Source organism: Ictalurus furcatus, chromosome 2 (assembly GCF_023375685.1).
Source record: "Ictalurus furcatus strain D&B chromosome 2, Billie_1.0, whole genome shotgun sequence".
NCBI lineage: Eukaryota > Metazoa > Chordata > Actinopteri > Siluriformes > Ictaluridae > Ictalurus > Ictalurus furcatus.
Genome location: NC_071256.1, coordinates 14,916,221 through 14,928,433, shown reverse-complemented (window position 1 = coordinate 14,928,433; position 12,213 = coordinate 14,916,221). Strand labels below are relative to the sequence as shown.

The window sequence follows — 12,213 nt, the reverse complement described above, 5'->3', positions numbered from 1 at the left end:
CTGACACTGATGACCTGATTTCTGATTTGGTCATACCAGCATCACATACACACCCAGGTCACACACATCCTGCTGTGCTAAAATTAGTCCACCATTCCAATAATATCAGGTCATTGGGGGATCTACGTATGGTGGTCACTTTTCCCCAAATGAGTGATACATTGTGTGTAGCAACAGATAGACAACAGTCAATAATTCAACATCTTTGAAGTGGCCTTCTGTAGGTGTTTGGTGTGTAACGCAATGACATGTACTAAGTTTACATGGACAGCAGTAATCTAATTATTGACCTTATTCTGAATAAGAGAATATTGTGATTAAGGTGTTTATAAGAGTTGCTTTTAGAATACTCCTTTCATGTTCCCGTTTTACATGTTATAGAACATAGCTTGATTAACGGCACACGTCATTACGTCCCCACGCCACACCGTCCAACGTTCCCTCCAGAATTTCACGTAACAACATACAGTTCATCTTCGTTATGGTACCGTATACAGTTTTGGGTGTTTTTATTTTTAATTTTACGAAAGTTTCAAGTGCAGTTAATTATTTGTCATGGTATACGTGCAAACAGACGACTACTTGAAGCCGTGGGCTGCGTCACAAACCGCGTACTTACCTACTATATAGTAGCTGAAATACATGTATTCCTCCTACTATATAGCAGGTAAGTACGTGGTTTCGGACGCAGCTGTGCTCTCTTGTTTGCCGTCAAATGGTTGAGCACTGCCGTGTGTACGTGTCCTGCCAAAATGCGGTGAAAACTCCCACACAACGTTAATAGTGTGATTAAGGTGTGTACATGTCTATAATGCACATCGATAATGCGACTAAAATAGGAATCCTCCATGTGTATTAATTCGATTTGTGTCTACTTCGAGTATGACTTTAGTCGGATTAAGGTCATCAATAATCGCTGTTTACGTGGTAGTTTCTTAATCAGAGTATCGTCTTAATATCGGATTATTGTTGTCCATATAAAATGTTTAGTCCTCTAAATATCCATATCTGTAAAGCCAAAGTGGGCATGGCCTAAACCAGAAAGAGAGTTATGCCTCAACTAGATGCCCTGTAGTAAAAAAAATAATAAAATAAAAATAAAAATGAATAGTGCACCTCATATTCATATCCATATTTGTGTCAGTTTTGAACAAATTATTGCTTCATTCAGAATAGCATGTTCATATTCATATTCATGTTCATATTCAGTTTCATCCCTAGTAGGTATGCCTGAAAAATGCCAAATCAGTGTATTTCTGTTTCTGATACTGACCTACTGCCGCTACTCTGACTAAAAAGCCACGTATAAGAAAGATGTTTCAGGTTATATGACTTTTTTTCCCTGAGGCGTTCCAACCATGTCATCTAAAGTAGAAACCTGCAGGAGATCCCACTGCCAAAACTGAGAGGTCATGATTCATTAAAACACTGTAACACCACTGAACTCGTCCTGGTCTGAATTTCCACCATGACGATCACGTTTGGCGCATTGTCGTGGCGAAAATAAGGATGGCCGAGTAGTGACTGGAAAAATGTACTAAACTCCATATGGCTGTGACTTTTCGATTCATGAGAAACGTATGAAATGATTTGCTTTGTATATGAAACAGATCTTTGCCAAATTGGCCACTAGCGCACTAAACAGTGTGTCAAAACATTACACTACCACAGGTACATGCTATTTAGCAAGTGCTGTAAGCCATATAGCCAAATATTTAAATGTTACTTTATAAATTCTCTTGACCGCCTGTGGCACCGTCCCAGATGTCACACTACCAAAGTATGTAATACAACACTTATTAATTATATTATAAAATTATAAATTACCACTGCTAACACAGGTGGCATATATGGTAGTATGTGGTTTGGGACAGAGATCAGAAGAAATACAAAAGAATACAAACTCACTATGTCACCTTTCACACCAAACGTGGTGTGTCCATCATTATATAATACAAACCTCTCTCTCTTTCAGGTTCTCCCTCTCTGAGTGGCTCTGCTACAGTAACGGTTCTGGTTGATGATGTAAATGACATGGTGCCACTTTTCTCCTCCTCCTCCTACCACACCTCCATATCAGAGAACGTTCCAACAGGAAGTGATGTAATACTGGTCAATGCCTCAGACGGCGACGTGGGTCAAAATGGAGTTATTAGGTACAGTATAAATACTGTACGCACTTATATGCATTTAAAATACCCAGTGAAAAGAAGAGGCGGAGGAAACGGGATGCCACGAACATCACTTTCCTACTTACATTTACAAACACTAGCCATATTTAATGAATGAACATCTTTATTTCCTTTTACATTACAGCACTGTTGAATTCATAACAGCAAATCACAGGTTTCTATTATTTTTATAGTAACAGATAATTCAAAGATTAACATTTATGTAAGGAGTCTGTGCTTTCAGGGTTTTCGGGAATGTGACAAGCTGCAGTTTTTGCACCAAAAGGCAGGAAAAGACGTGTGGGAACAATTGTTTATCCTGTCTTTCATTTGAATGGTCCAGTAATGCACGTACTGTATCTCTATGAAATAGGCAGCCTTTTGAAACCCAGCCCAGGAAATGAAACAAAGGATATAGCTACCGATCACATAAGAGTACACATACTTTTATTTCACTGTGTTACTTTCAGCTTTTGATTTAAGATTTCTCATGTTTATCAGAGAAACAGAGCCAAGCACATACAAATTCATGTTGGAAAAAGTATTTGTACTGTTGTTCAACTTTCGAAAAATGTAAATGGGATTTCGAACCCATACAGAACATACCAACTTGTCTAAACACACACAAACACTTGTGTAGGTATCCCAAACAAAGAATTTGGAGGACATTGTTCAACTTTTTCTTTTTCATTATTCCACCATAATTACTTTACATCCATTGTGTGGTCCATAGGCCTACTTTAATTTCACCCTTGTAGCACACATAGAAATGTATTCATGTTCACACACTCTTGTACACGAGCCCAACCCACTCTAAACCGTCCCACTCCCTGCTGGGGGTGAGCAATGTGCTCCAGTTTTGCAAAAAAACACGCTAATGAGGATGATGATGGACAGTGACAGACAGACCAGCAAGCAACAGGGGGTTTCAGACTGACTTTACCCTTCTGTCCTGCTCACATTAAAGTGACCCATTTAAAATTGTCACTAAAAGTGGAATAACACTGGAAATATTTTTTTCCCCCAACATAAATTTCATTTCATTTTTATTTGATAAAAATGACTCTTTTTTTGGAAATCTGAAACAGAAAAGTAATGTTATTAAGATCCCATTTTCTGCATCTCCTATTTCCTATTACCTGTACACACATATCTGACATTAGGAGGACCCAGGAGCATGAGAAGTGACTGTTGTCTCCAAAACTGTACCATCAGTGCATGTTATGTTCAAGTAACTCTCATAAATATTCTGTAATTATGACAAAATGTATAATAATATGATATCATTTTAAGACCCTACAGATAGTAGGCGTGATAAGCTTCAGCCTTAGTAAGTTATTGTCAGAAGCATCAGTGCATCAGTACCTATGATTATGAAAAGAATCTTTAAAATGAACTAAACTTGCCTAAAATTTTGTTCAACAAAATTCTTACAGCTGTAAGAAATTGCCAGGTATCAATGAGTGATTTATGGCAGTCACACACTTTTTTTTTTGATGTTGTTGCCATGTATGTCCCAGTTGTGTTTTCATGGACCAAAACACTGAAACACAGGACTGCTCCATATATGTTGAAGTTTTTAAAAAAAAAACATAAAAAACTACAAGCCATGGCAGATTTTTTTCTTTAACCCTTCTATGATATAAAACTGAATGTTTTTTATATTTGATACTTAGCTAAAAGCACCATTGTTATTTATATATATATATATATATATATATATATATATATATATATATATATATATATTTCTTATTTGTATATTTTCTGGATATTGTATATGACACTTATATGGTTACTAATGTATTTCACATGCAACAAATTTAAAGTCTTTTCTGCATACAGTAGCTGTGCATTGTTTTAAATCATCCATTTAAATTGTTTATTAAAAGTGGAACAGTACTAAAACTAATACAACACTACTATTTTCTAACATAGCATTCCAGCCTGATAGAGTATAATATACAATTTAAAGAGATGGCCTATGTCTATATAATATTTATTGTGTTATACATATTAATACATTTTAATTTAAATTTAAATCTATATGAGGATTTCTGTAAAGCTGCTTTGAGACAGTGTCCACTGTTAAAAGTGCTATATAAATAAAATGGAATTGAATTGAATTGAACATACTAATGCTGTATGTTGTGTGTTTGTCCACAGTTATAGTCTGAGTGGTGGAGATGGGCAGTTTTCCATAAATCCTGCCACAGGGCAAATAATAACCAGCTCACTTTTGGACCGTGAAATACAGGGCAGTTATGAACTGCTGGTGGTTGCATCAGACAGTGGACATCCAATACCCCTCTCCAGCTCAGCCACAGTTTCTGTGGTTATTAATGACATTAATGATAATCCACCACGATTTCACCACCACCCTTATGTCACACACATTCCTGCCTCTACCGCTCCAGGTAGGTGACATAAGAATGCTGGTTAATGGAATTATTATAAAAAGACAAGAAAAATAAGTGTAATTGAAAAAGGACCATGAAAAGTATTTACCCTATAAACAGTATGGGTTTGTACAATGTATTGCATCATCCTGTATGGGGATACTAGCAGTTAATGAAGAAAACATTTCTAATTTCATATGGTTGATTCTCTTCTGTTGTTTGGTATGCAGGTTCATTGGTGTTTGCCGTCACCGTAACAGATGAGGACTCAGGCACCAATGCTCAACTGCATTACTCTCTAAGTGGCCGAAACTCTGAGAAATTCAAAATCGATCCAATCCGAGGAGCCATCACGGCCAGCGAGAAACTGTCTGCCACTTCCGAAGTTACGTTTACAGTTCGCGTCAAAGATGGTGGAAGAAATCCAAAAATGGATAGTACAACTGTAACTGTCCGTTTTGTGTCAGGGGGAGACTTCCCAATCATCAATATCAAAGAAAAAAGCTTCACTTTTCCAGAAAACCAAGCCATCAACACTGTCGTTACCAAAGTTACAGGATCATCTACAAGAGCTGGATCATTATCATACTACATCGCGAGTGGCAACTTGGACAACACGTTTCATGTAGACCAGCTTTCAGGAGAATTGTCCATCAAAAAGGACCTAGATTATGAGAACATTGACAAGTATGTGCTCTGGATTGAAGCACGAGACCAAAGCTTTCCCCCCTACTCAGCATACGAGAAGATCGAAATCACAGTCTTGGACATTAATGATAACAGTCCTATTTTTGAGAAAGAACCATTTCATGCTGAGATTCTGGAGAACCTCTCACCTCAGAGAGTACTTGTAGTGTCAGCTCTTGATGAGGACAGTGGCCCTAATGGGCAGCTGGAATATGCTATTACTGATGGAAATAAGGACAATAGCTTTAGCATCAATCGGGCCACGGGAGAAATTCGCACCACTCGACCCTTGGACAGGGAAAAGATAGCTCAGTATATCTTGATGGTAAAAGCTACAGACCGTGGTACATCACCAAAAAGCACTGCAGTCAAAGTCATCATTAGTGTTCTGGATGTGAATGATAATGCTCCAAGATTTTCAAAAATTTTTAGTGCTACAGTACCAGAAAATGCACCTGTGGGTTACACGGTCACCCGGGTGACAACTACTGATGACGATGCAGGCTCCAATGCTGTTAGCCGTTACACCATTAGTGATACAAGTCTTCCCTTTAGCATCAACCCCAGCACAGGAGACATTACCATAAGCAGGTCTCTAAACAGAGAGGACATTGATCACTACATCGCCAGAGTCTCTGCACATGATTCGGGCTGGACTGTCAGTACTGATGTCACTATATTCGTGACTGACATAAATGACAATGCTCCTAGATTTAGCAGGCCATCCTATTTCCTTGACTACCCTGAACTTACTGAGATCGGATCACTAGTCACACAAGTCTCTGCTACAGACCTTGATGAGGGATTTAATGGTAAAATATTCTATTTTATTAGGTCTCAGTCTGAATACTTTCGCATTAATTCGAGCACTGGGGAAATATTTATCAAGCAGCAACTCAAATATCAAAATTCAACTGGCCACAGTAATGTTAACTTAAACAGGCACAGCTTCATTGTAACAGCATCTGACAGAGGTGTCAAACCTCTGATGAGCGAAACCACTGTGATTGTAAATGTAATCGACAGCAATGATAATCCTCCCATATTTGAGTCATCTTCCTATTTCACTCCCGTCACTAAGAGTGTCAAAGTTGGCACCAGACTCATCAAAGTTACAGCACATGACAAGAAAGACTATGGTGTCAACTCTGAAATTGAGTATGCAGTATCAGGAGGCAACAGCTCAAGTAAATTCCGTTTGGATAAGCAGACTGGGTGGGTCACTGTTGCTTCTTCTCTTGCTTCTGACGTTAATAAAATTTATTTGCTTGAGATAACAGTGAGAGATAAAGGGACCCCACCTCTTTCAGATAAAACTGCTCTTAAAATTGCTGTTACAGATGAAAATCACCACACTCCAGAGTTTTCTCAAAGCCAGGTTACTGCCACAGTCTCTGAAAGCCTTACTGTTGGTACTGCAATCCGCACTCTTTCTGCAAGAGACAAAGACAAGGACAAACAGATGAATGGACTCATTACATATGACATTTCTTCAGGCAATGATGATAGCCTGTTTTCAGTCAACAGTAAAACAGGGGTCTTGTCCTTGGCTAAACCTTTGGACTATGAGAAAAAACAAAAACACGAGCTTAGAATATCAGCTACAGATGGAGGATGGATAGCCAAGACCAGCTATGTTACAGTTAATATCCATGTTACTGATGTGAATGACAATCCACCGGTGTTTGAACCTGATGAGTATTTCCCTGTTGTGCAGGAAAATGTGCCCAGTGGTACCACAGTGGTTAAAATGAATGCCACAGATAAAGACTCTGGCCCCAATGCTGTTTTGGCTTATGTCATCCAGTCCTCTGACAGTGACCTTTTCATAATAGATCCCAACACAGGTGTCATTACTACACAAGGTTTTCTTGACTATGAGGCCAAACAAATATATCATCTAACTGTCAAAGCATTCAACATTCCTGATGAAGAACGGTGTAGCTTTGCGAATGTCAACATTCAACTCAAAGGAGCCAATGAATATGTTCCTCGTTTTGTATCTAAGCAATACTACTTTGAGGTTTCAGAGGCTGCACCCAGAGGCACCATTGTTGGGGAGGTGTTTGCAAGTGATAGGGACTTGGGACAAGATGGTGTTGTTTATTACTTGATTTTTGGCAGAAGCAGGAGAAAAGGATTTGGCATCAACAAAAACACTGGCCAGATCTATGTCACAGGACCGCTTGATCGTGAAAAAGAAGAAAAAATCTCCTTGAAAGTCCTTGCCAAAAATGCAGGGAGTATAAGAGGGGCAGATATTGATGAGGTGTTTGTGAATATCACAATCCTTGATGCCAACGATCCTCCAGTGTTCACCCAAGAGTTGTATGATGTTCAAGTGAGTGAAGGGCTCTCACCTGGAGGTCTTGTCACCTTTGTGAGTGCTGAGGATTCAGATTCCGTGCCAAGCTGGAGCAGATTCACCTACTCCATTGCTGCTGACCATGAATCAACTGCTTTCACAATCAACCCACAAACTGGACAGGTCTCTGTGGCAGCTGAGCTGGATCGTGAGACCACACCTGTGTACAACTTGACCTTGCTGGCTATAGACTCTGGCTCACCTGCATCTACTGGTACTTCCACTTTGATTGTAACTCTAGAGGACATTAATGATAATGGGCCCACATTAGTGACCATGAGTGGAGAGGTCTTGGAGAACCAGAGAGCTGGAACAGCAGTGATGACCCTCAGCGCCACTGATTCAGATCTGGCACCAAATCAAGGTCCTTTCTCCTACAGTCTGCTTACTTCATCAGCTTCAAATTACTTCACCTTAACCTCATCAGGGGAGCTTAGCACCAGTCGGGAGATAGACAGAGAACAGATCAGTGATTTCTACCTTTCTGTGGTCATCAAAGATTCCGGCATTCCTCAAATGTCTTCCACAGGCACCATCCATGTCAAAGTCAATGACCAGAATGATAACCCATCTCAACCTCGCTCTGTTGAGATCTATGTTCATTATTTTGGCAACATGTTCCCTGGAGGCTCCCTAGGGATTGTGAAACCTCAGGATCCAGATATACAGGACACATTCCATTGCACCTTGATCCCCCCTGTTGCAAGCCTTTTTAGTATTCCCAAAGAAACCTGTGACCTCAGTTCAAATTCCCGATCCACAGATGGCACATTTGACCTCTCAGTGCGCAGCAGTGATGGTGTACATAGTGCTGTTAGCAGCAATGTGCGTGTTTTCTTTATTGGGTTCAGCAATGCTACAGTGGACAACAGCATACTGATCCAACTCAATTCCCATAGTATCAGCAACTTCCTTAATAACCACTACCTCAGTTTCTTACGCATTGCAAACTCACAGCTAGCAGGTCTTGGTACTGGAGTTCAGCTCTATGGGGCATTTGAGCTGAACAACCAGACCTTCCTCATGGCAGCTATCAAACGTGGTCATGGACAGTATGTAAACCCAAGTGGTGTGACTACTTTTTTCCAGAGTATAAAAGAAGCATTGCACAGGCAAAGTGGGGTTAAAATAGATTCCGTGGACCACGACCCCTGTACTAACAACCCTTGCCAGAATGGTGGCAGCTGCAAACGGCGCCTTGGTGTCGGACCAGACATGATGACTGTGGAGAGTGTCCCAGTAATTCTCGTCTCAAATCACCCCCTACAGCCCTATGTCTGTAACTGCAGGCCAGGATATGCTGGTAGTCTGTGTGAAACTGACATCAACGAATGTCTTCCATCACCTTGCCACAATGGAGGAACCTGCCATAACCTTGTAGGTGGCTTTTCATGTTCCTGCACAGAAGGTTTCACTGGCATGGCATGTGAAAGGGATGTCAATGAGTGCCTGTCGAATCCATGCAAGAATGGGGCACTTTGCCAAAATTTCCCCGGTGGCTTCAACTGCCTTTGCAAATCAGGATTTGCAGGTATAGTACAACATGTCATCTAGATCTTATGAGCCACACCACTGCAGCTATTGGTCAAGCCATTGCATATTATTTTTGCACACAAATATAGCAAAGTTTTGATCCAAGGAAAATATTTGCTTCTGAGAAATTGGAGAGATGTTGTAACTCTAGCATTCAGTGATAACTGCCAAAAACCAATTGCTGTTAGGGTTACAGGTTGGGGGGTATCAGCTATGATACATATCAACTTGTCACGTTTATGTTAAAGTAAATGGGATGATACAGTTTGACCCTAATAAGGACACAACTAAAGGCTGACCTTAAGTGCACTTGAGTCAAGTTTCACTACCTGCTTTCTGTGGATTAAAGCCTTTCCATGTTTATGCTTTGAAGAGCTCTGTAAGTTAAAAGTTCATTTGGCAAACTGCTTAATGGAGTCTTCAAAGGGAAAATACTTCAACAATGCTCTTCTGTTAACTGTTGGATGTAGCAAGCATCTGAAAAGTGATCTAATTAGAATGGTTCCTGTAGTGTCAACACACAGTGGTGTAGATTAGACCCTACTAAATGTAATGGCTAGTTGAAGACTTAATAAATATAACTGAGCTAGTGTATAAAGGGAGTGAATGCACTTAACTGTTTATGATAACATTACATTGAATCAGCTCTGTTTGGGCAGCTGCTGCCTGTAGCTTTTGGATGGGCCTCTTCATATGGCGCTACAGCAGACGGTTTGTCTCTGGCACACTCAGGCTTTGAGTCATTATTGTCCTATTTTATTATGACCATAATAAATGATCGTGAGCATTCATGTCTGAGGCCCCAGATAAATGGGAGCTGCAGAAGTATTACACCTATTGACTTACAGTAGTTTTCCTGCTGAACCCCCAACTTCCTGTTTTGCAGGCCCAGTTGTAGGGTAGGAATTTATGTCTCTTAAGCTTTTTGTTTAACATTTCTGCAATCATGGAGAGCAAATGAGAAAAGCTAATCTTAGTTCTGCACATTCATGAGTTTGCATGTCCCTACCATCTTGTACTGATCACAGTCTGTTTATTTTGTTACTCCCATTGTGTAATGTTCATTTTATTGGCCTCCCAGATCTAGTGAAGATAGGGTATATATGTTGAGTTAATGCTGTCATGACAGGTATATGCTTTCATCCCCTATTCTTTTAGACACTTGGGTGCATTTACAAGGTGAGAGCCTTTCAGAATTGTTTTGGCTGAGGAGGCTGAAGTAGACCAGAACTAGAGAGAGTGCAAAGGCACAAAATCCCCTGTTGGTTTCCGGGAGCCCCATACATGAACAGCCCTTCACCATATGCCTATGTCATCCTCACCTCATTCATTTTCATGTGTGTTGTTTCATGAACTCAGGGAAAACCTGTGACTCCATCATCAATTACTGTGAGTGTAACCCCTGTTTCAATGGAGGCTCCTGCCAGAGCCGCGTGGAAGGCTATTACTGTCACTGTCCATTTGGTAAGTCATCACTCCAGCTGCAAAAGCCAGGTGTTCAGGCTTGTTCTCGAGCAGTGTTTATCAGACTTGGCCATGATTCAGGCCATACTGGAAAATATCAAGATTCACTACCAAAATTGTCTGCTTTGGGGAATGTTTGTCACTCATTCTGTATGCATAACACTTGTTGGCTTGAATTTATGTAAGAAAGATATGTAAAGTCATCATATCAGTTGAAGAAATACTAATTTATTCCCTCCTGTTTCACAGGCGTTTTTGGAAAACACTGCGAGCTTAACAGCTATGGATTTGAGGAGCTGTCTTATATGGAGTTCCCAAGTTTGGATCCCAACAATAATTATATTTACATTAAGTTTGCCACACTGAAGGAAAATGCCCTGATTATGTACAATCATGACAACCAGACCGGTGACAAAGCTGAGTTTCTGGCACTGGAGATCTGTGAAGGTCGGATGAGGTTTTCCTTTAACCTGGGCAGTGGCACCTTCAAGCTCATGACTATGGTTCAAGTTTCAGATGGTCAGTTCCACACGGTCATAGCTAGGAGAGCTGGAATGGTAAGTCATGTATAGATTTGTAAAATAACATCCAACCATGGTTATAAGTCATCCAGGTCATTTTCCAGGTCTACTCAGTAAAGTCTACTAGCTGTCAACAGAACATTGGTAAACTATTGAAGCTCTTTAGATGAGTGGAAACACATCTTCTCGATTATAGAAAAATGTCTTTGACTGCTATTACCAGATATTTTACATCATTACTGTATGATTTTCTATAAAAAAAAATATTGCAATCTTTGCAAAGCCAGTTTGGTGTAACGTGAACCTGCACTGGGGGAAGCCGAGTGTGAAAGATATGGCGGCTGATATAACATTGAAACAAAACACTAATCGAATGGCTCACACCACATGCTCACTTGCTCTTTCTTGTGGTTCTTCATGGCCAGCAATTATTTTTGATTAATCCTGGTCTTTTTTTCCTAATCTCTTTAACGTTCCAAGATGTACAAATTCCCTGCAATTGTCATAGTTTTTTGAATCACATCAAACCAAAGCTGTAAACTATCAGACAGTTTGTTTTGGTCAGATGTGAGTTAGGGTATGTCATTCAGCATTGGGCTTCCAGAGGTATAGTGGAATCTGCTAAAATGATAAAATTCTGGGTTCTGAAATAGCTAGCATTGTGAAACAAATGCTAGCTGGTGCAGTTTGTATGTGAGACAGTTCTAAATCTGGTCTGAAGATTATTGTGGAGTTAAAAAACAAGCTTTCAGCACATCCCTATGGAGGTGTAAAGAACAACCAATCTGTGTGTTTGGGAAAGGTGTTGTGGATCATTAAGATGGGCCTGTGTGGGGTTTTTTTTTTTTTGGATATGGATTTTGCGCAGATGTTAAAGTCATAAGCAACCCTTGGTTGTCCCTCTGTGCTTAAGGTCGAACTATGCAAGTCAAGGCTACTGTACTTTTGTTTAGTTAAGACGTTCCAGTTTCTGCCCGGAGGCAGCTGCTGACTTTTTTATTGCCCTGTTATGACTTAATGTTCCCTCATTTCTACCAAGGAGAGAAGATACAATCAGGGGTTACAAAACTGGC

At 40.1% G+C, this 12,213-nt stretch overlaps 1 protein-coding gene across 1 annotated transcript in view; it reads left to right on the top strand.

The window, feature by feature from the left end:
* Window positions 1-12,213, top strand: part of LOC128623049 (protocadherin Fat 4) — a 107,567-nt gene that overhangs the window by 81,539 nt on the left and 13,815 nt on the right. Inside the window, exons 7-11 of the mRNA XM_053649912.1 lie at window positions 1,976-2,156; window positions 4,338-4,588; window positions 4,801-9,153; window positions 10,515-10,619; window positions 10,869-11,176. Of these exons, the coding sequence (XP_053505887.1) occupies window positions 1,976-2,156; window positions 4,338-4,588; window positions 4,801-9,153; window positions 10,515-10,619; window positions 10,869-11,176 (5,198 nt within the window). The remainder of the gene's footprint in view (window positions 1-1,975; window positions 2,157-4,337; window positions 4,589-4,800; window positions 9,154-10,514; window positions 10,620-10,868; window positions 11,177-12,213) is intronic.